General features: G+C 38.2%; 1 protein-coding gene across 7 annotated transcripts in view; it reads right to left on the bottom strand.

The window, feature by feature from the left end:
- Positions 1-25,345, bottom strand: part of LOC107756385 (RNA-binding protein Musashi homolog 2-like) — a 191,755-nt gene that overhangs the window by 11,291 nt on the left and 155,119 nt on the right. For 6 of the 7 annotated variants that reach the window (XM_016573478.1, XM_016573460.1, XM_016573486.1 and 3 more), the window contains exons 6-7: positions 19,118-19,240; positions 4,732-4,911 (exon numbers count right to left, since the gene is read on the bottom strand). In XM_016573478.1, coding sequence (XP_016428964.1) covers positions 4,732-4,911; positions 19,118-19,240 — 303 coding nt within the window. The remainder of the gene's footprint in view (positions 1-4,731; positions 4,912-19,117; positions 19,241-25,345) is intronic. The other variant, XM_016573496.1, reaches the window with a different exon arrangement.

Here is a 25,345-nt window from a genome sequence, read left to right as displayed (position 1 = left end):
CTTGAGTAAAAACGCGTTGAAGACTGAATCATGGAGTTTCCTCTCCACTGCGAGTGTGACTTCACTTTTGCTGAAGCTACATTTGAGTCTGAAAGCAGAAACTGTTGAAGATGAAGCCCGGGAGACGAAATTTAACACTCGCCAAGCGCAAATTGCAAGTAAAACTTGACTTTGGTGAATAAATAAAATGTTGCTGGGTCAGTTTGCTAAGAAATACAACATAAAACATTTTAAGTCAAATTGTAAGAATGATTAACTAGTTGCTTATTAGCATGTTACACATAAACACACACACACACATTGCACAACTAGTCAGCTATACTTCAAGCTAGCGACTACTGCAGCAAAACATCTCATCATTCATGCAGATGAAAGTACACTTATGTATGTCAAACGCATCTTGCCAGCATTCACATGGCATGCATGCTACTCAAGTAGGTTTTAGGTGAGCTAGACTGCTGTGTGATGGAGATCTATTAAATTTTTTTTTTATACCTCTGAGGGCGTTTGTGATGTTTAAAAGTGTGAGTGAGAATGAATTGCTTCCTTCCAGGTTCTTTTCATTATCATAACCTCACCCTCTCTCCGCTCCCGTACACTCCCTTTCCCCCAATCTCATATCAAGTGCTCTAAACCCATCCTCCTTCAAATTTGACTGACGGTTCCCCTAATCCTACCCAATACCTAAACTTAACAACTACCTTACTAACTATTAATAAGCAGCAAATTAGGAGTTTATTGAGGTTGTAGTTAATGGTTTGTTAATAGCGAGAATTTGACCTTAAAATAAAGTGAGCGTTGCGTTCACACAACAACTTGTGGAATCAGAAGTTTATGAAAGCTTTTAATAGTGCTTAAAGTTTTCTCTAGAACAAACATTCAAAAACAAAACAATATGAGAAATTATGTGTTTTTATGACAGATGCAGTTTCACTAACAGACACAATCAAAAAAATTTCAAAGGACAAACAGCTGTTAGCTAAACAGCAAAACAGAATTTCATGGTTGGAAATAAATAAGTTACGTAAGATTTCTCAATTGGCAAAACACTTTTTTGTTAACTGAAATCAAGCTGATAAAAACAACAACACTAAATTTAAAAAATGTTTTTATTAAATCTAGAAATTTTGCAACTAACTGAAATAAGTTTAAGCACTACAATTACTAACTAGAAATAAATAAAAACTAAAAGCTGAACTAAAAATAAATAAATAAATAATAATATTAATAGTAATATTAAAAAAATAATACATAAATAATACGAAAATAACACTGATCAGATGTCAGATGTGGGGATCCTGGCCACAAAGTTTGTTTGCCGAAGTTGAAACTTCTGAACCTAAACACAAATCCACAGAGCAGAAATACTGACAAATGTGTAAAAGGAGCAAGGAGGGGCTGGAGGGGGTTTTGGGGAGAAAACTACTATTAGACTAATTATATCAGACCACTTGAGCTATGGCTGCTGTCATTTACAGATGGCCCCTCCATTTCATTGCTGTTGAGAGGCGAATTAAGGAAAATAAAAACAAATGCATGAATTATATTAAATGAACGCTCTCAGAAACTTTGAGGCCCCTTGCTGTGCCATGCTCAATTTTTCTCCTACGTGTGGCCCTCTATGACACTTCCATTAATAAGCGAATATTAAATCAAGTTCCTCCACAGGCGAAGGCCTTCAGATCAGCACCCATTGAAGGGGGAGTCTATTACTGCAGCAGCCTCCAAAAAACTGAGGAGGGTAAAAGATATCTGTGTGAATGGAATATTAGCCTGGAGGGCTCATGTAAGACAGCAAATATGTTAGATAGGGGGCAATATGCCGCCGTGAGTAAACCGAACGAGGCAGACTCACACAATCCGTCTGCTTTTCACACAAATGAGAACACAGACAACAGGACAGGTGAGCGGCTCTACAGTCAGAGCTCTCACTTCTAAATGTCAGTGTATCAAAATAGCATCAGCTACTTCTAGGGATGATGGGAAAGCATGCATATCCGTCACTAGATCTGAGTGGAAGGGAAAATGGCTGTCTCTAATTCACCAATTAATTTAATTCTAGTTTGCAAATAGCCCACTACAATGTAAAATATTACATTGACTACTAAAGTAATTTAGTAATCAATATTTTTGTCTTGTTTTTAAGTAAAAAATTTAAAGTAAAAATATTAAAACATCTTTAAAAGAAAATACATTTACTTCAGAAGCAAACTTGATTAAAAAACATAAAAATAAACAAACAACCAAAAAAAATAGGTAAGATTAAAAATGCTTTCCAGAGAATATATCCTGAATTACATTATTAGTAATGTTTTAAGAATAATTATTTTCAGTAAAATTGAGAGATTTATGATTTAATAATAATAATAATAATAATAAAAACACTGACCAAAAATATGCTTAATTCAATATATATATATATATATATTTGAACAACAACATCAACAAATATGTTTGTTTTTCAATTTTTCTTTTTAGGTAAATTAATTTCAGATTTTTTTTACTGAAAACAAACAAACAAAACTGATTAAAATGATTTTGGTGGTCAATATGAATTGAGCAAACACACTATGAAAGGCTCTAAAAACAGCAGGGTGTCAGACAGATGATGACATGCGTCATAAGTTCTCCTAAGTGTTAACTCCTGTCTTGAAATTGTTCTCGGACTGATCTGGATCAAAGCTTACACACTTAAATTAGCTTTTCCCTTGTCACGATTAAAAAGCTTCTAAAATAAGGGGGGAAACCAGCACACTGTAAGTGACAGCCCTGGTTAGCATCACGTACTGAGCTATGACTGGCTTCTGTATTCTCAATAGACCAGCGCTAATAAGACATGGTGATTCGCTTTTATATCTCCAGAAGCCATCAATGGGGATGTGCTCATTAACAGATCAGGAAATTGTTTTTGTAGCTCAATACTGCTGTGAAACTAATTCATACATTACCATCTATGATGAATTTATTTAAAAAAACTCCTATTATGTGCAATGTGTTTAAGAGCATGCAATCATTTAGACTTTCATTTAAAGGAAGAAAAGGAAAGTGTTGCCAAAAGGACACATACTGGAGGTTAAGTATATTGCTCACATGGTTGAAAGAAATGTAGAGAACATTATAATCAACAATCATCAATACGGTCAACATTCCTTGGCATTCCCAAACTGGGATCTGAACCAGAAACTGTCTGGTTGCTGGCGTTGATGCCTAATCCACACATGCCTCAATGTCTGCAAGACAGTTTATTAGTCATTATCATGGCTCTTGACGGCACTTTTTTTTTTTGCTAAGATGTGTCTTGTTTATTGCCAAGATCTCAAGACTGCCTTCCTTTGAACTACAGGCTACTGAATATAAAGTGGAGCACTACTGTTTTTAAGAGGGCCGAGAGTCAGTTCTGTGGAGCACTACCATGAAGCATTAAAAAATATGCCAAGAGTTTGGGAATAGCAAAATTCTTCCCTTTAAATGTGCTGTCAAAACAAAGACATTTTTTCATCCATTCTACACACTCTTCCCATTTTCACTTATTATTTTATGTAATTCTATCTCCAGTGGCCACAAAAAGTATTTGAACACTTCAGCCACATTTAAAATGCCTGAACTTATTTGCATTAGATAAGAAAACATCAAACCAAGGGGATTTTTTTTTCTTGTTACATCTGAAATTTCTATGGAACTATTCCACTATCATTTGACAACCAGAAAATTCCCAAATACTTTCTCATCAAGTTTAATCTAGTGTTTTATCATTTCAAATCTAACAAACTTATTTTTATAAAATATTTTGCTTGAAAAGTGTGCATGTGTTATCCTTCTTTACAATAAACACCACTTGGTTTGTCATTTTGTATGTACTACAAAGACATTAATTTATTTTAAAGTGACTTAAAAGGATAGTTCACCCACATATGAAAATTCTGTCATCATTTACTCAAGCTCATGTTGTTGTTTTTTCCCGTCAGAACACAAAACAGAGACATTTCTCGATATCTTCTTTTGTGTTCCACAGAAGAACCTAAGACACAGGTTTGGAATGACATGAGGGTGACTAAATGATGACAGAATTTCCATTTTCGGGTGAACTATCCATCTAAGTGTCTAAATACATTTTGGAGCCACTGTATATGTTCTCAAACTGAATGCACACAACAAAAAATACAACAAAAAAGGGGATGCTTTAACAATACTTATCAGTATGTGATACTTTGTCCAAATGCGGCAACTAAGTGATACAATCAACTTCCAACAAATGGCTTGTCACTTTATACTCATGTACATGACGTTGGATGTTTGGATATCATTTATCACATGCCAGCAGGCTGACAGTTGAGCGGTATGGAGCCGATGGTTGTGTAATACATATATACGTGTCTGAGTATGTACCGCACGAGATATGAACTGGCAAGCATGAACGCATATGTCGCATTTCCCGATTAATTGCACAGGGACTGTGACCGCAGTCAAATTGGATATATCTCGACAGTACATATGCATTAGCGGCCACGTATACAAGCTCACGTATATATGCATTCCCTCAAATCCACAGGCGAAATGACAGTGCTACCACAATTCAACATGCAGCAAATTGCAAGGATGCACAAATCCCTCGCTTTCCCTTCTCATCTGTCCCCCTCTCTCTCTTTCTCTCTTGTTTTAATGAATGGCAGGGTGATGAATAAACCACATGAATCAAATCAATCATTGAATGAAGGAGAGGCGGGTACACACCTGGGCTCTTATACTGATCCGGGCTGGCCAGGTGCTGGAGAGGGGAGTTGCAGGCTGATGTGGCATGCTCGCTTTGCAGCAGCTGAGCCGCCTGGGGGCCCAGGGAGCCATAGTCCGCAAAGGAGAAGGGGGGCCCCCGTTGGTCACTTGGCGAGGAATAGAAACCGTAATCGGGGAAGCCTGGGAGATACAGTACAGGGGAGGAGGAGGAAGGGAGGAGGAGGAGGAGTGGGATTTTTACTATTGCATAGTAATGTTATGAGGCAATGCTTAATATCTGACTTGCATGGTTGTACAATGCAGCGTGCACTGGGAAAATAGATGGTGAGTTTGTAAAGCCACATCTTGCTGTTTCCCATCTGTGTGACTGTGTGTGTGAATGTGACGGTGAGTGTGTGAAGACTTGCTGGCCACCACTTTACACTATACTACTATAAATACTTGGGTTTGCTGCAGACGGAGGTACTGACACACTACAGATCAAATAAGCAAACGGAAGTTGTGGTTTAAAAAACTTTTATTTGATGATTACATAAAAACTGACTGACCTTAATAAATGTTCTGAGAAAGGAACGCTCATCATTAGACATGCTAATTTGGATTCAGCATTCACAAATACAACAAGCAGAAAAATAACTAGAATACCACTGTTAACCGAACCTCAAAGCATGCGTTACATAATGTCATCCTCCTTATGAGGTTTATAATATGTGGTTAATTTTTCTTTAATATGTCAAAATATTTATAACTATAAGAATATTTTATTGTGTGTGAGTACACGTGCGCTTTTGTGTCAATCTGTTGAACAAACTATTTTGAGTAAAAGGACTCTTAAATATTACATACAGTGGCCTTAGAAAGTTTTGGGATAGTAAGGTCAGATTAAAAAAAAAAAATGAATGTCATGCATTATATGTCACAAAATGCATTTATTTTGAAATAAAAAGAAGTGAAATACTTCCCAAAAAAGGAGTTTTAATAAAGTTCAAAATGAAGATAAAAATTATTTAAACACTTTCTGGTAAAGTAATTTTGGAAAACAACAACAACATCAAAAACATCACCATTTGATGCCACTTTGTTTGATATTTCATATCTAATGCAATGATATTCTGACATTTAAAAGTGAGACTTCAGCATCTAAACACTTTTTGGGGCCAATGCACACAAATAATTATAAATTAAATTAAATACTAATTCCCCAAATGTTGCTTGTATACAAATGAAAAACAACTATTACATAACCAAACTCGAGTCTGTCACTCTCTCTGAGTGAAAAGCAGACAAATATGAGAAGATGTAACCAGTGCTTAATTTGTAAATGAATAATTTCTGGATCCAAAACAGCAATTAAAAGGTGCTGTGACTGACACTGAAAATACAACTTAAGTTTTCCCAGAACATTCAATGATGTCACTAAACGGTGATGCCACAATTATAAGAGAACATCGTTCACAAGTTTCTGCATTAATCTAACTAGGGCAAGCTTCAAACCCTGGGTCAAAAATGGGTTGCCAGGATGATTTTAGGAAAATGTATATCTAAGATACATTAAAAATAACAAAATTTGTTTTCATAAAAATAAAATTCAATCATAGTATAGGTATAAATAGGCGGAAAATATCTGACTTAAGTAACAGTTTTAATTAAACGTGCATCCTTGCTTTATTTGACAAAATCACAAATATTCTGTTGTTATTTTGAGTGAGCAAAAGTAAAAGTAAACACTTTGTGCTTTTGAATTATGTCTTATTCTTATCTGTATGACCAAAAATGATATATTTTATGTTTCAGCTGTTCGATTGCGCCGGCGCCTCGCGCGCGCTCTCTCTCTCTCTCTCACTCACACACACACACACACACACACACACAGACATCACATCGCAGTCTGTTCATTATCAAAATACAGTCAACCAAAAATATAAAAGGTTACACTGGTCAATTTAAATAGTCCGTGGTATAACTGGTCCACTTTGTGACCAGTTATACCCACTATGCCAAGCACATTTTTGCTCATGTGAAGAGGATATTTCTGTCGATATACGAACGCGCGTGAAGTAGGCTACAAAGCCTCTACATTATAAATAATAGTTTCATTCAAATACATTGCGAATATGGAAACATTAGGATTTGTGCCGAATGAGAGGTACGTGAGCCCAATAAACGCCTGGTACTTTCAGTTTTGCTTTGTTTTGGTTTCTTTAGGTTTATATATTTTTATTTCATTCTTGTTATGTTCTGAATACCGTTACATTTATATGATTTGTTTTGGAGTGAGCTATACTAACGTATATCTATGTTTATAGTGTTTATAATGTTTATACATTATAATATTTCACTTTATTTGGTATTATTTCTGGCAAAGCAGTACCAATTAATGAGAGCGAGCAAGTTAAGAAAGCTGACTGGTCACGGTCAAAAATATGTTGAGGACCAATACATAACCTCCAAATACATAAATCTGTCACAATCTAATGCTGGATCCTTAAAAACAATTACCGGAATGCAAAATTCCAAAATCTGACAATTTCCCGAACAGGATCCGGCTCAAATTAAGCACGGGATGTAACCTTGTAGCTGAGAAGAAGACCTGAAAATTATCCATAGCTGATGGGGTGTAATTAAGCTGACCCTGTCCTGCACTGCCTGCTGTTGTTACAGACGTGGAACTGTGAACTTGAGGGAAGGTGTTAAAGAGAGGGATGGAAGGAGCTCACAGAACTCCAGTGTACCTGCGCTAACTGTTTATAAATAGTCAATATAGCCCCTCTGCTAGACCTTTATATCAGCCAACCTATCAGCCCAGAGAGTGTCTCATTAGAGCAGCCTTGGTGAGGTAGTACATACGATTCTTCTTCCTTTTCCTCTGCTTTAATTAGTTTCAGATCTCAGATATACACAGCAGAACAAATGAGGTCTATGCCAGCCTACATTTAAGAAGAGTTGAGGGAGTGATAAAGAAATATAAATAAAAGAAAAGAGAAAGGAATGCTGATTCTCTCACAGGCTGTAAGCTGCACTGCTCTGACCTTCTCCAATCACTCATTAATTATCCACCTCTAGTCTGCTGACTGCTCACCTCAGCCCAAACCTTGAGTCTACTCTAATGGAAAAACAACAATGGCTGCATTTTTGGTCACCAAACACATTTGTTAAGACCCAGAGATTTGTTGGTATTGCTTATACACTACATGGCCTAAAGTAGGTGGACACCAGTGTAATTCTCAAACAAAAATGTTCGTAAACCAATTTTTTTTTTTTTATATTTCGTCATCATTAACGAAGAATGTCTAAGTCATACTGTGATTATACTCTTTCCGCAACAACTCACTAAACCTAATTTATAGTTCCTTACGTCTTCACAACAAGGACTTGTTTTTTAATCCAAAATTTTTTTGAATATTTGGTTTAATTAGGCACTGGTCAAATAAAATGTTGTTTTCATGGATCAAAATGAGTAAAACTGACTAAATTAATGAATATGACAAATAAATATTAAACTGAAATCTCCTTACACAAACATATAAAGTAGAATGAGGTGCACCAAAGCAAAATACATAAGGATATGGTTTTAAGGATAAGGTGTGGAGGAAATTGACTGGCTTACACAAACCCCAAACTTGAACCCCTATTGAAGACCTTTGAGAAAAGTCAAATCCCTGCAACCAGAGGAGTAGAAGCTGTCAGGAAGGACTGACTCCCCATTAATGCCAATGGTTTTGGAATTAAACAAGCACATACAGATGTGGTGTTTGCTGTCCACATATTTTTGGCAATGTGGTGTACCTTTCTCGGGCGTCTTTCCAAGAAAAAGCTAAATAAAATGTGTTGCAAATTCCTATATTTGCATACTGTTTCAGGGACTGCCAAAACAGACCGGAGAAATTCATAGGCACAAGCACTGAAAAGATGCTTACGAACAGTAAACAGAAACGAGCATGAAAATCCCCATCCTGCCAGTACCTACACTCCCAAACGCGAATAAATCACAGATGCATCCCGACGTTCAAGCTCTCTCCCGCCAACTGTGCAAAAACGAAGGAAATGCCTGAGGTATGCTCAGAATCTTCAAGTGTTTCGGCTTCCCGGAGAGGAGGGGAAAGCCCACTCCAGTGCGCACATCTTTAATCATTTAAGGAAAGCAACCAAAAATGCACTTAGGCTGAATCCATTTTTGATGGGCCTCTAATAGATGGGCGTCCTTGAGGTTCAAAGGGAACCCTGGACGCTCCTCTTAATTAGACAAGCTGCCATCCCGTCCTGTTTCCCCTCATCCTCCTAATTAGATCTTTAACAACAAACAAATGAAGACCTTTTACAGGCGCGTGTTGCACAGCCCGCCTCGTCCCCACCAAGAAAGGGGGGGGCACAGAGACATTCTTTTTGTCTAACGCTCCCCGGCCCTGCCGCGTGCGACAATGGCTGGGTCCTGCCGCAATCTGCATAAATATTCCGCCTAATTTCCATGGAGTGGGAACGGTGAGACACAAAATACGGCATTACTGCACGTACAACAAACACACCTGGTTTCTTTGTTTGCATTGACATAGAAAATTAGACCTGAAAAGCTGTTCGTTTTAATGCAGTGGCAGGAAAGGTCTTATCTAATAACGGCCTGCAGAAATTACGTTTATTATCCAGGTAGATCACGTCCAATGACAGTGCTATCTGAAGCAGAAACACGGAATAAAATGCAGTTAAAAAGTGCCCATTTACTGTCTATAGAGAAAGCCATCTGGCGGAATAGGGCTGCTTGATTACCTTTGCCGGCTAATTCTCTCTCTAAGCACATGCAAATGATTCACTTTGACCAAGTGGAAGTGAGGGGGAAAAAAAGTGGAGCTAAATTAAACACTGCCGTTTTTAAACATCAAAAGTTGCCACAATAATGGCTCCTCCGTGATGCTCCACAGTATTGTACGCTGCCAATCAGACAGAGAATAGCACTCTGAATGTTTTATGCCTCCGTGAATAACTCAGGGATGAAGCGAGGACGCAGGGTGTGAGTTTTGCGTGCGACTATGTGTGTCCTTCCATTAATAGGCACCGCGAACACTTTCTTTAACTGCAACCCCACAGTCAAACTACACAAAAAGCTTAATATCTTCTCTTCTCCTTCCACAAAAACAAATACAGTACTGTGTTGTGTACCATGGGCCTCTCCCCTTCGCTCAAAGAGAAATCTAATTACTCTATAATGGCAGGTTTGGGGGGAGCGCGTACATCGTTGACAGGTGATAGATGCGTAAACTCACTTCCCCCGACTTGATGAATAGCGGTATAGAAACGTGAAGCTTTCGCTCGTGGTGGGCGTACGACAGCACCTCGTCTATTCATCATTCTGCCCCTGTGAGCTTCACGGAGGCCCGTGAACACACTCCGAGGTCGTGTCTGAACAGCTGGGAGTAGGTCATCCAGATGTGCCTTTGTCTGGGCAACATCTGCACTGAGCCCAGACCCCCAAGCAAGGGGAGGGACGGGGGCCGACGTGGGAGCGAGCTCAGAATGGATGCACTCTGGAAGGTTGTCAACTGCACCATTACGAAGCCCATCTGGGTGCTTCAGAGCTGTTGCTGAGATGAAAGCACTAGTTGCTTTTTACTCCCCACCCCACCGCTGCAGCTTTGTGTTATTATACATAATATCTGTCAGAGCAGCATCAAGAAACAGATTGCTAAATACATGAATACGTAAATAAGAGGCCCTTTTATCAGCTGTTTAATGAACAGAGAGTGGCAATTTGTCATACATGCATCAACACAGTGGTGGATAGACTTTTTTTCTAGTCGCATTAAAGTCAGGACTGCATCAGTTGACAGCCAGTGCAATATCAAGACATGGGCAAGATTGGTCAATATAATGAGTTCAATAAACTCAAAGCTATTTTTAAATGAATTATACAGTAAGTTTAACACTAAAAATGAGGGAGTCATAAGTAAAGAATAAAACCTTTGCAGCAATAAAATATAAAGTGACTAGTTTCTGGTTAAACACATCTCGTATCAAACTGAGATTACCTGTCCTGAATTACTCCTTATTTGTCAAAATGGACAGTAACTGTGAATGCTAGCCCTCAGGATGGTACTACAGTGCCTCAGGCAGTCATCTTTCCTCACACACGAACATCTACTTGGCTAACATGTTTTCTGGGCAAATAATCCATAGGCCTGCTTGTATTGATCTGTAAGGCTGTAGGGAAAATAAAGTGCTAAAGCTCTAGATTGGCAGAAGATACATATATGTTTGCAATGCTATTCACAGAAAAACACTGTGACAACTGATCTAAATATAATGACTGGATCACTCATTGCATTCTAAACTGCCGACAGTCAGTGAAGCCACCAATATGCTAAATTAATAATTAATTTAACCGCCGTTTAAATCATCACCTGCTTCAAAATGAATGGTGTTAACGAAATCATTGTTGAAACATTTGCAGTTAGCCTACTGTACGAATAAAAACACTATAACAAAATTACATAATGACTACAAGGCGAATGAAGGTATATGTGTATACAAATCTTTCTTCAGATTTCAGAATATGCACTTTGTCATTTGTTATATATATGTTGAGGGCGTGTCCGTCTGATGTTTATCATGTTCATCTGATGTTCGCTACTGTAATGAAGTAACTTTTTAATAAGCAGGGGAAATTCCCGACATTAAAAAAATAACCGTTTACATGCCTAGAGTGTTTGCATTGTAAGAATGTACAGGGATACTTCAGATTTAAAAACGCTGACTTGTTAGGTGATGTTTTCTCATTAAATTAGTACGCTTTCCTATTAATTCAATAGAACGTTTACGCACACTAGGGATTACCAATATGGCGACGCGGCGGCTTCATTTTCATGACGTCATGAGCAAACCAGTTCTCTATTATAGATCAGTGACTGTGACAGATTTTATCTGTCAACATCTGACATTGTCATATACAGTCACATCAGCATCACACTGCAGTACAACAACACAATAAAAAATAAAAAAGCAAAACAAAATAAAAAGAAAAAAAGAAAACAAAAATCTAAACAAAAAACATTAATTAACATTTAACAATTAACATTAAACAAATTAAATAAAAACAGAGAAAAATACAAATCACAAAACACAACAAAAGCAACAAAATGCAAAATAAAACAAAGAAAAAACAAAACAAAAAACCTACAAAACAAAAAGCAAAATGAAAATAAAAAAAATAAAAAACAAACAAAACCAAAAAAAAAAAAAATGCTAAACTAAAAGCAAAATCATCAACTAAAATAAATAAACTAATTCATTAATAAAACAAAACAACAACAAAAAACAAACAGTTATGATGTTTTTGTCTGCTAACTCCTCACTTTCTGCTTCATTTAGATCTTAGGAGGAATTCAAGTAGTCAAATCAATCAGACCAATTACTAAGGTCTTTTGATAAAAACAAATTATTAAATTGAGATGAGTTCTGTGTCAGACACCGACACAAAATTCTGTTCATCCAGCAGAAAAGTCTCAGTAAAACTAAAATGTGTTTGCATTGCAATTTAACCTCATGTACTGTTGGTCGCTACTGAAGAAGGTAGAAAAAAAAACTCTTTCTCTGCTTGGATCAGGCTCAGTGCAGTCAGAACGGCTCACACCTGACCTGTCAGCAGTCTATTACCACAATTAGCCTGCTGATGTTAGCGAAATACTGCCATTTACAGAGTCTTTTCATGGGGGGACGATGGAAAAGCTGACATTTCGCAATGTGACTTTCAAACACTTTTTTAAAAAAAGCTCAAGGACTGCGACCTGCCTTGGAAATAGCATTTCACACAATCATCTACTCCAGGCAGAAATGTCAGTCGCAGAAGGGAATCCGTACACTCGAACAAAAACAGACTGTCGTTCTATAAAAAGCACTGACCCTGCAATTCCATACTCAAGAGACATTATGTTTTATCTCTCGGTCTCTCAATCTCTCTCCACTTGAATAATGCCGGTAGCACTCTTCCTTTCTAACACATCCTTTACTAAGGTGCCAATAAACTTGTCAAAAGTGCCTTCAAATTAGCGAACGTCCACAATTAGCTACCTCATTTCCACCTATGTCATCTTTAAAGAATTACAATCGCTCTTTGCTGCCTCCACAAAGCATCACTCTCCATTCAAAGATGGTCTTTTCTAGTCGTATATTAGAGTAATTATCATTACAAAATGTCTCTTCTAGCTGAAGGCGGCATAAATTGTCTACAGATAATGTTTTAACATTTAAGCTTGCAAATTCAAAAAAATTATGCAAACGACAAATGAAAAACGTGTTTTGTGACTAGCGCTCACACCACTGCGCATAGGTGGAGTGGAGAAACGGACAGCTAGCCGCAAGATGGTGAAAACATACATCTATCTTCATCAGGAGCATGACAGACAAGTATGAAGTGTGTTTCATATTTGCAGCATGGGCGGCTGGCACCGTAGAGACGGTCTGGCCTAGATTGCACCTGCGGACACCATAGCGAACGAGGCAGACACAGCTGCAGTCCGGAGCCTGTCTGTCAGGATACAACAGCTAATGGAGAGTGACACAGGTTTTCTGTGCCGCCCGCTTCTCTAACTCGCACGCGAGCGCACACGTGCTGTACTTTAACCTCGCTGTAGAAGGAAAGAAGAACAGATGGAGGGAGGGAAGGGATGGCAGAGCCTGAAAGAAGCTGGAGGGACAAGTCTCGCCCCAGGGACACCGGTGGCCCTTTGTCCCCGGCCCAGGTGAGCCGAGGTGCTGAGGGTGTCAGGTCTTCAGTTCTAGGATGTGCTTTTGCGAGATGTGCAGTGTCAGATAACTTCTGCATCTCCTGTGAGTCATCTCTCACTGTTTGCCAAAGAGCTAAGAGGAAGTGGGGCGGCACTGCCAGAATGTCATTCTAAAAACACTCGGTTCATTCTGACACATGCTGCAGGAGATCTCCATAAGTCAGATATACTTTTACACACCTCCTTCTTCTCTTCAAGCTGAATTGGTAAACACTTGAGAAAAATATTTTTGATCCAAAACATGTAAAAAATGTAAAATGCAAAAGACGATAGACATAATGCATTCTTTCCAAATACAAGTTAATAGACATGACCACCTACTCAAATCTACATCTACAGTTTCTACCAGAACCACTAGAGAGGCATGCAGTCAACTAACAGACACATACAGGTTCAAGAAAAAAGAAGCAGAGAGAAAAGATTGAGGAAAAAAGAATGGAATAAAAAAGGCGAGAACAACAAATATACTTAAGGTGGGTGGAATAAAGAATAAAGTATTGACAAGTGTTAAGGGATTAGTTAATTCAAAACTACACTTCTTCATCATTTACTCACCCTCATGTTGTTCCAAGACTGTGAATGGGGACTGGAGCATTTACGCTTTAAAAAAGGATGGAAAAGCACCATAAAAGGATCACAAATTTGGTTTGAGTGGACTGTGAAATAATCATTTTGTGAACTGGATTAACCTATTCAATAGAAATATCCAATTCAAATACATGATTTGTTTACAAAACCAAGTGTTATTATCATTAAAACTAAAACTATTAAAAACATTTTTGTTAACAAACAAAGCTGAAATAAAATGTAAATATTAGATAAATTAGAAATGCCTTGGAAACTGAAATGAGTCAAAGCAACAAATAAACTGAAACAAAACTGAAATCAATATATTAAACCTAAATAGTAATATTTAAAAAGCATGAAAAAAAATTAAAAGCACAGAACTAAATATTACGCTAAAATTAAAATGAAAACTGAAACTGTAAAAATTAAACCTAAATCAAAATATATATAAAAACTATAACAGTACATACAAAATACTAACATAATGCATAGTCTGTTTTTTTTTTTTTTTTAAGTATGCATCACTTTTATGATACGTTTACTTTTGGAAGCTTCAGTCCCCATACATTGTAACTGCATGAACAAAAAGTGAATTTCTCCTTTTTGTACTCATCTGAAAGAGGAAAGTCACAAAGATTTTAAATAGCATGAGGTGAGTAAATGATAGAATCTTTTATGAACTATCCCCTCCAGTTTGCACTATATGATAAACAGATCAGAAAAAGGAAAATGGTATAAAAAATAATACTGAAACCCAAGATAGAGAATACATAAATAAGAGGACACAGGATACGATTGAGAGAGAAAGAAGAAGGGAAGGGGGAAGTACAGGAGCAGGGACAAACCTTCCGCTGGAGTGTGACCAGAGGACAGTGTGGAGAGAGGAAGTCAACTGGTGCTGTCTCTGACTTACACACACTGGCTTTCAGCAGGACCAAACCAAACAAGAGAGAAACAACAGAAACATGACCATCGGCCCAGCGTCCTACACACCAACACATCAACAGGGTTGGTTTGTGGGTGTTTTTATGATCGTTGATATACAAATTAAAAGTTAGCATGCCACTTTCAAGTTCTAGATGAAATCTGGGGTGCAGATACATGCCATTTCATGAGCTTCTGCAGTATGTACTGGCTTTAGCAAACATGCTGTAATATCTTGAAGTGCATTTACGCACATTTAACAATCATAATCAGTTTAAAATGCTAAACCAATCTGAAAATTAGTAATGAAAAGCTCGTAATGAACATGTTCCCAGACCATAAAAAAATATTTGCTGATCAGTCTGTTAACCGAAGCATAATGATCAATTGCTACCAAGTGAAGATCTGTTTCATGGACCAAACTGACACAAAGAGGCCCAGTCGGTAACCAACGAAGACATTCAAATTACACACACCATTTGGCCTAGCTAAAGTATGTCTCATTCATTTTATTACCTTACTGCCAATAAATAATCATAAAAGGATGACTCAAATCTGTGGAGTATCAGGCTTTAAATCAGGGGTTCTCAATCATCTTTGGGTTGCAACCCATTTTTTTTCATGAGACCCCAATCCACCAACATAACAGACTTAAGTTACACACTGTTTCAAATAAATGTTGTTTTTGAACTTTTTATTCATGAAATAATCCTTAAAATGTATCAAGGTTTTCACAAAAATATGAAACATCTCAACTGTTTGCAACATTGATAATAATAAGAAATGTTTCTTAAGCAGCAAATCAACATTTTAGAATGATTTTTGAAGAATCATGAGACACTTAAGGCAGGAGTAATGATGCTGAAAATTCAGCTTTGCATCACAGGAATTAATTAAATTTTAAAACATATTCAAATAGAAAAGCATTCTTTTAACTTGTAATAATATTTCACAATATTAGAGTTTTTATAGTATTTTTAAGAGACTTCTTATAAAAGGAAAAAAAATTACAAAAATATATATTAGATTAGATTAGATTAGAGATGCACCAATATGAAATTTTCTTAGCCGATACCGATAGCCGATTATTCAGAATGATATCTGCCGATACCGATAGTTTAGTTTTCTTAAGGGAAAAAAAATCTCTCCCAACTAATGATGTGAACTATACAAGGAACGCTTTCATTTGGTACATTTGAGTTAAAATAAACAACAACACTATTATATTCAATGCTGATATAATAATAATCAGATATAATAATCACACTCAAATAAAAACTTTGTATACAACTCAATTGCACATAAGGTAATTATCATAAAAATTTGTCTTCATGACAGATTTATTAAAACATACATATATAATTAACAGTAAATAAGCTCTTGCTAGTGTTTTTTTTATAGTGAACAGTGGATAACTTTCCTGAGATAAATGCAATATTGTTCGCAAGCTGTTTTATTTTACGACTTTCGGTTATTATATAATTATATATATAATATATATATTATATATGCGATTATATAAGACATGATATGTTTTGGTAAGTTATACTGTATCTTTCAACATACCTTCTGATGTTCATTTATGTTTATTTCGAGCTATAACTTGTATTAAAGTGGAAGAGACGCGTGCTCCACACTGTCGCTTGAACTGAAGCTGCTACAGCGATCTGACATGCAACATTAATAAACAAGAGCGTCAAAATGAAATTTATTGTTTGAATTTTGTTATAAAATATACATGATTTAAAAGCTGAGATTTTGTTTCTTTTCAGAAGTAACAAAGCACAAAGCACTTTGTGATAACTGTATTGGAGGCGCATTACAAAAAAATGTTTTGTGAAGGGAAAACCGCGGATCTGGAAACCCTGGCTTGAAATACGGGCGTTTCATAGGGTCAAATAGAACCCTTATTATTGCTTTAACCTGGACAGCCCTAAATTCAACACAAGAAACATTTTCTTCATGCAAGTTGCAGTCTGACACGCTTTTCCGCCACCTTTTGATTAAGAGGAAATGATCGGCCCTGATCACCGGCTGTTTTTCAACAATCGGCCGATGGCCATTAGGGCAGGTAATTGTTTTTACCGGCCGATACGGATTATTGCCCGATAAATCGGCGCATCCCTATATTATATTATATTATATTCATATTTTTTTACCCTATCTGCATCTTTGGTGACCCACACAGAGTTGTGACCCCTAGGTTGAGAACCTCTGTTTCAAATGCTTATCATTGCATCAAGCAGGTGGAGGAAGTGCAACAGCCCTCGGGTGATTGACGGAGATTGTGCAGTGATTAAGATGATCTGCAAGCGCCGTCTGTGGCGTCACCATTTCACCAGAGTACCCCGCAGAATGGAGTGCGACAGCTCGTCTGTCAGAGCGGAGCCTCTGACTTTCACAGTACCCTTGCCGGTAGGTTTGCGCAGGAGTTAACTGACTGACAGTAGGCACCCAAACACATCTCATCCTCTGCCTAGCAGCAAATGTATGCACAGCAGGGGTGTATAAACTGTGCTGTGCAATGGAGATCAGTTGGGTAATAGATGATGAGGTTCTCGGAAAAGGTCATCCTTAAATGTCAGTGCTCTGTCTCAGTGGCTTTCTCACTTCTGTCACAACGCAACCATGGAGCGACTCCATCAGTCACAAAAGACTGCAACTGCCATCAGCTTAAGATGCTAACCATGGGGGATGGGAGGGTGCTAAAATAACTACACTGGCCTAATAAACTTGGTCCAGTGGGCCAAGACCTTACCTAATCACATTCCTCTCCAAAACACAAAATATTTCAATGTTCAAATGAAAATCAAGCTCAAGATCTGAAGTTCACAATGCCAGCCTCGAGTATGACTTCTACAAGCTGACAACTATGACCATGAGCTGTTTAAAAGTCTGGAGACGCCATCACCTGAGAGTCATTTCTCATGTAGCTCTCGTTTTAAACTCAGAGCCCGCTCCAAACAAGCCTGGTGTAATTCACACACATTAAACAGCACTGAGATGCAGAGAGCTGTTTTTTTTTCAGGCTAAGTTGGTTTCTTTAGCCGGGTGCTAATCAGAATCAGACACGTCTGATTGGGTGGAGAGGCATGACTGATTGGCTCACGCTCTGTCGACTGCGTTTCTTCAAACCGTGCGCCGAGCCACATTTACGCCTGTCTGCCAATTACACCGGGGTGGATAGCTGTCTGCTGGAGAGCAGGTGTCAATGGAGCGAACTCGAGTCAAAATATGCAGTAAATGCATGCGTGTGAAAAGGTGTATGTTTGCATTTTTACGTGCCTAGAAAATGTACCATTATGGATGTGTGTAAATAAGCTCTGCACCCGCTATGGCATTACTTTCTGATGGCCAATTAGCCAAGACCATCATTTCACATAGTGCTAAAGGCCAGACGTCAGCGAGAAGGCCGAGGGCTGTTCCTCCCTGCTGTTTATTTATTTAAGTATCCTTGTGTCTTACAGACAAAGTCAGATTGATAGATTAAGCTATCCAACCTCCGGATCAATAACCACGGCGGAACGAGGGAGCGACTGGGAACTTTTAATGTGCACACTCTGTTTATTGTGCACACTCTGTGTTTTCTAGTCAAAGGCGAACAAAGTTTGTCCAAATGACAGAGAAAGGCAATAACGACCGTGAGCGCCGACGATTAAATGTGAGAACTGACAAACCAAGAGAAATGAAAAGGCTAATTCGTGTAAGTCCGTGTGCAATAGTGTTTTGTTTGTCTTTGTGTGGGGAAGAGGGTTAGCGAAACAAATACAGCAGCTAAGGTAAAGTACAAATGGCTGTGCAAGCGGAAGGCAGCCCCTGTGCCCTGATCTGTTACCAGTTCCACCGACAATAAACCTGGCATTAACTAAATTAGGAAAACTAGGGGAAAAGCTGGTCTCAGATCATCGGCTAGTGGGGCGAGTTCTGCCAGTGCCATAAATCACATCTACAACAGGAAAGGAGAGGAAGCAGGCAGGAGCCTCGAGTCCTGTCCTTTCCTTCTAACTACAGAATGTGTGTATATGTGAGTGTATATGTGTGTGTGAGAGAGGACAGAGGCGGCTAGAGTTAGGAGCAGCATGGAGAGAGCAGCAGTCACACAGATCTAAGGCCAGAGTGTTTACCTGGCCCTGTGCTCTGAGGGTATGCTGCGTAGCCGCAGCTTCCACGGGCCCCCCTACCTGAGCCGCGTGCTGCTGCCACTGCTGCCGCTGCCGCTACTGGACCGTACGCTGTTGCCTGGAAGCCTGTGCGGGTGGGTGGGGTTTGGGATCAGGATGTGGTTGAGGTAAGAGGAGAGAGGAGGAGAAGACACGTGGAGAGGGAATGGAAGGATAACAGAATGGAAAATGAAATAAGAAAAGAGAAGAATAACAGAAGCGTGGAAACAGGGTGGAAAAGGAAAAAGTAAAGGAATGAGAGGAGAGGGGAGTAAAAAAAAATCAAGAATAGACATGAGATAAGAGGAGAGGTAAGAAGGAAAATAGGAAACGGCAGAAAGTGAGGAAATAGAGAAAAGAGAGGGAAAAGGGAGTAGAGAAGTAATAAGAGAAGAGAGGAAAAAAGGTGGAAAGGAGAGGAAAAACACAGGGAACAGGGCAGAGGTGAGAATAAACAAGGGAACAAGGTGGAAAATGAGCATTAGCAAAAGGATGAAAAGAAAAGAGAAAATATAGGAAAGTAAAACAGAGAACAGGGCAAAAAATGAAATGTGGAAGAGTGAAGGTATGAGAGGAGAAGTACAAAAGAGGAAACAGGAGTAGGCATAGAAACAAGCAGACAGAAGAAGAGGAAAGAGGATAAGGAACAGGGTGGAAAATGGGGAGTAGTGAAGGGAGGAGAGGAGAGGGTAAAAAAGGAGAGGGAAAATGAGAGGAGAGGATAAATTAGAAAAAAAGCAGGATCAAGCTACCTCACAACATTACTGACTCATAAAGTTGCTGCAGTGTCATTGCAGGTTCTGCAGGCTGCTGTAATGTACTGTGTACTGTGGGCGTCTTCGGAGTGCGGAGGAGACTGCAGTGGCCCTAATGCACTCTGGGTATTTCTGCATGGGTGACCACGCTGCTCCTTAGCTTATCTGTTTGAAGCACACAGCGGGAGGGCTACGGCTGAGCATCAGACTTTCAGATATGCTACTGAGCTTGTGTGGTCAAGTAACTGTGATAAACTAATTAGATTTCAGCTATCATGTGAAATGTAAAGGGACTAGAATGCTTTAATGGTGTAAATATAGCACTGCAGTACACAGTTATTCAATGGCCCAACATTAATTTGTTAAATAGGAAAAAAATATGAGAAAAAAAACCCTTTAGATTAAAAAAAAAAAAATAGTAATAATAAAAATAAATCTCTTTATTTGTTAATATGAATTTGATAGGGATTGTATACTAAATATGACAGATTACATCAATGTCCTCTTGATATTTTTTGACATCAGTGGCATATGTAACACTTTACTCGATGCCTGTTTATGCAAAGGTATTCTTTAATCCATTCATATATAATACACCCTATAATAAAAAAGTAAATAATTCTCAGGATTATTTATTTAACATTTATTATATACTACTGTTAAAAAATTTGGGGTTATATAAGATTTTTTTTTTAAATTTTTAAAGATGCATTAAATATTAGAATAATTTCTGAAGGATCATTTGACATTGAAGACTGGAGTAATGGCTGCTGAAATTTCAGCTTTGCCATAATAGGAATAAATTACATTTTTAAATATATTCAAATAGAAAACTTTTTTTAATTTTAACAATATTTTACAATATCACTGTTTTTACTTTATTTTTGATCAAATAAATGTAGCCTTGGTGAAAAATAAAAGACTTCTTTCACAAACATAAAAAAATCTTACCAACCCCAAACGTTTGATGAAAATTCAAATTATTTCAAGGCAAAAAAAAAAAAAAGTATGACTTTTTATTGCCTTATTAGTCTACACTATCCATTTGTCTGTGTATTTTCATTCAAATTTGTCATTTTAATTTTATTTTGTCATTTCAACACACCAAACACTCATTCATCAAGCAAATGAGAATTTTCTACTTATGCAGCACCAGTTTCCATAACACCTCACAAATCACAAATTCATGCTATAACAAGAGCTGAAAAGAGACACGAGACCAGGGGGCGAGTCAGAAACCGCAGCTTGAATTCCATAAAGGCAGAGAGAAATCCAGCAAGAGCCAGAAAGATGATCCAGTGCAACACTATAGGGTTAACTCCAACCATGACCGGCATCGGCAGCACAAAGGCGATATGGAAATGGCTCCACACTCCCGACACTTTGTAGTCCACTTAAGTCACTTATCTCTGCGCTGCCGCTCATGTTTGGGCGGGAGAACGAGGAAGCGAGACAGAGACAGAGAGTCGTAAAGCCGAGCAGGCGAATCGTCCTCCGGTTTATGCCTTGAAACTCAATCAATCAGGAGGATAATTTGGTCTCCAGGCAGTGCGAACTGATGCTACAGCCACACCGGTGTTATGGTGTTATTATGAGATTAGGCATCAGGGATTAATTGCTCGCTACCAAGTGCCTTTTAATTCACTTTAAGCGTGCGTTACACAGGGGAAGGGAACAGGTATGGAACAGCAGCGAGGAAGGGGGCGCAATGCATGTGTGCGAAATAAAGTAAACTGACTGTAGGTGAATACACTGACTGCAGAGTCCAAGATTCATGTTTACAAGACTTTGGCTTAATGGTTTTATGCATGACTACCTTCCACTAAAAACAATAGCTCTGTTCCAAAGCATAGTGAGCTGCCTCACTGCCTAAATAGCAAGTTGCCTTCTGAGGCTGCATTCTAATCATCATGGAAACTCATAAGTGACTGATTTGGACTGCTCTACATAGGAAGAAACTCAATCAGCATCACCAATAGCAATTCACAATTGATTCCAATAGAGTTTGATGTTAGCAAGTTGCTAAGCTAATGGCGAAAACACTGAATCATTGATGCAAGACACAAATACCGGGTAAAATAATCAGATTGAAAGAATATTGATTGAAACAAGGCATTTCTTAGAATTTGGGAAAACAAGGTATCTTAGGAGGCAGCATTTTAAAAAGATAGAAAATAAAAATTCTATCCCTTATTCACCCTCATACAGTTGGAAATCTGTACTTCTGCAGAACACGAAACATGTTATTTTGAAGAAAGTTTCATATATTTTGCCCATACAATAAAAAAGAGCTGTGTCCAAAACAACATCTAGGCCCACTGACTTCACTGTATGGAAGAAAAAAAAAAGTGTCATTTTTAAAGGGGTCCTATTATGCTTTTTCACATTTCAACTTTAGTTAGTCTGTGATGTGAGTGGTTACAATCATCCGGGTTTAAATCGCGCTCAAAATGATTTGTTATTGACGCAATATTTACACTGAAGCTCGCAGGTGGCTATGGTCAGGGGCATGACATTTCCCGACCAGGCGCCGAGTGCTGCCAATCACAACACACACTGGCCCAGCTGACCAATCACAGCACATTTCGTATTTCAGAAGGGGGGGCCTTCATTTGATACAGGAACTATTTGAGCCGTTCATGCCAGACTGGGGAGAGATGTGTTGTAATAATGTAAAATATGTGAAAAATAATGTGTTTTTCGAACAACCTAGTATGAGAGCCGCCTGTTCTAGTACACCCCCAAAACAAAATCAAGACTTTGTAAAAGAGCATAATAGGACCCCTTTAAAACTATCTTCTTTTGTGTTCCGCTGAAGAAAGCCAGTCATTCAGCCTTGGAATGATGACATCATTTTCTCTTTTTGGTGAACTATTCCTTTAAGGCTTATGATGCCTAAGTAGGCAGCTCACTAGATTTTAGAACAGAGCAAATGAGCACTACGGCACTACTGTACACGGTAAGAACATGTGTCTTCTGTATTTGTGTGTGTTTGAAAAACAGAGCTAGAACGCGAGAGCATGAGTGTGTATGTGGTGGCGTGCCCACGTGTGCAAGTCAAAGAGACAGAGAACCACTCAGCTTGCTCAAATCTGCAGTGTTCAAACATCATAATTAAATATTATCATTTTAGTGAACAATGAAGGACATCCACTCAAACGCTTCGTCAAAGTCATTATTATAATATAAATATAATTATAGAGCAGCTCTCTAATTAAAACACACATCTTTGGCTGCAGTGGTCCGTTCATGATTGAAAGCCAATAGACAATAAGTGGGTGACACTGGCAGATGGTTGGGTTCACATAGAAGGATGGATGGTAATTAGCCCTGTCTCTTACGGGTTCCCTCCTATTCTTCAGCACAGACGCCCTCCAAACCCTCATATTAGTGGCCTTAATAACCTTTCATGTGCTGCTAATGCCTAATCAAAAAGGAGTCTTTAGGACAAGATTAGCTGTAGAACTGAACAATGGGAATGAGCGCTTAACATCCAGATAAATGAAAGTATAGCCTATATAGCAGCTAGTGTTAAATATTTCAGCAAACAATGCATTTTCTAGCGCCTGTCGAATAACGATTCTTATTTGAAATGAAACAGTAGCTCCCAGTTAAGAGCGTCACCGTCGCCTTTGACAATGTGTTTTCACAGCATTTTGAAAGAACATGAAGAAACCCTGGATATGCTGCATGTATGAGACAAACGGACACCCACAATGCAAATAGATTAAGACAGTTCTATGTGTGAAATATGTGGAGCTTCACACCACTTATAAACAGTGCTGTACAATGGTACAATTAATGCACATCTTGTAATTAAAGGACTTTATTAATAATACACTACAGTTCAAAAGTCGGGGGTTTGCAATGGTTTTTTATGTTCTTAAAATAAGTCTCTTATGCTCCGCAAGGTTGGATTTATTTGAGGGGAAAAAAATGAAATATTATGAAATATTTTTACAATTGAACTATTTTTAGGATTCTTTGATAAATAGAAAGTTCAAAAGAACAACATATATCTAAAAAAGTAAGTAATCCTTGGTAAATAAAAGTATTAATTTCCTATGTGTGTGTGTGTATATATATATATATATATACACTGTAAATGTAGTGTAACTAAACAATACAGTACATTTTTACTTTTTCACACTATAATCCCACTAAATTTATATTTCAAACAAGTCATGAAGTTATGCACCTGTTATCCAGAGCCCAAAAATAAAATAAAATAATTACTTTATATGAAAAGTTACTAATTACTAAAATAAATAAATAAAAATAAAATGACAGATTTAATTTCAGCAACTCCATGCAGCACACAAACAGCTCTGTGCAGGAGAGACTCTTATGTTAGCATATCGCTAAGCTAACACGATCCTCTAACAAGCATACAAAATCACAACTCAAACAAGTGCAGAGCAAAACCATCAGTATTATTATTTAAATAAAATAAACTATTTCTGATCAATACTTTTCATGTAATAATGATTAATGTATTACTTCCTTAAAAGGATAGTTCGCCCCAAAATAAGTTATTCTCCCTGAAGTTGTTTAGACCCCACTGACATTCAAAATATTTTCTTTCTATGTTCCTCAGAAGAAAGTGCGTCATACAGGTTTGGGATGACAGGAGGGTGAGTAAATGATGTCAGAATTGTTTACATTTTTAGGAGAACTATCCTTTTAAGCATGAAAGTTAATTCAGCAACATCAAACTGAGAGACTTCTGGTCTCATCTGAGAGGCCGCATTTCACTTCCTGTAAATATTAGTTTTAGTCCCACTTATCAGCCTCTTCAGAACAAAACTGGCTCTTGACACGTGTAAAACATCTCTCAGACAATGGTAAACATGCACCCTGCTGCGTCCAGTCAATACCGCCGTTAATTGTGGTGCTGCTGAACTCTACTTTTCTTCTGAGCGGGTACCTCTCCACCCCACATTCATTCAGCTGATGTCAATATTATATGCGGATGCCTGTGTGCTAGAGATCTAGAAAGTTCTGGAAACAAATTACCTACTCAGAAACTGCAAATTAAGAAGGTTAATTCACACATCTCTCCAGTGCTTTGTTCCTGAAGAGGGTCGGCGGGGCGAGGGAGGGGGAGCTTGGGGTAGAGAGGTGAGTGTTATCCCCCAGGAACAGCTTGGCAGAATCAAATCAATTTCATGGCCTCTCTATTACAGAGGACATAACGCCAATATTTAGCTTTCCAATTTTACCCATTTTTCCAGCCTGTTTGCTCTGTCAGTGGCTGTGCTCGGCTGGGCAGGACTGGCCTGGAGGAGGGACAAGGACACATCTGTTCCACCCCGGAGCCCTGGAGGAGATGCCGTCCTCACTCGTCCCCTCTCTCTCTCCCACGCTATTTCCTCCTGCTGTCCCCTCACTTCTCCTTTTTCTCTGCCTCCTGAAGTCTTCTTACATTTTATGAATG

Source organism: Sinocyclocheilus rhinocerous, unplaced genomic scaffold (genome assembly GCF_001515625.1).
Source record: "Sinocyclocheilus rhinocerous isolate Xijiao unplaced genomic scaffold, SAMN03320098_v1.1 scaffold1152, whole genome shotgun sequence".
Lineage (NCBI taxonomy): Eukaryota > Metazoa > Chordata > Actinopteri > Cypriniformes > Cyprinidae > Sinocyclocheilus > Sinocyclocheilus rhinocerous.
Note: the sequence above shows the minus strand (reverse complement) of the source record. Positions and strands in the feature narration are given on the sequence as shown.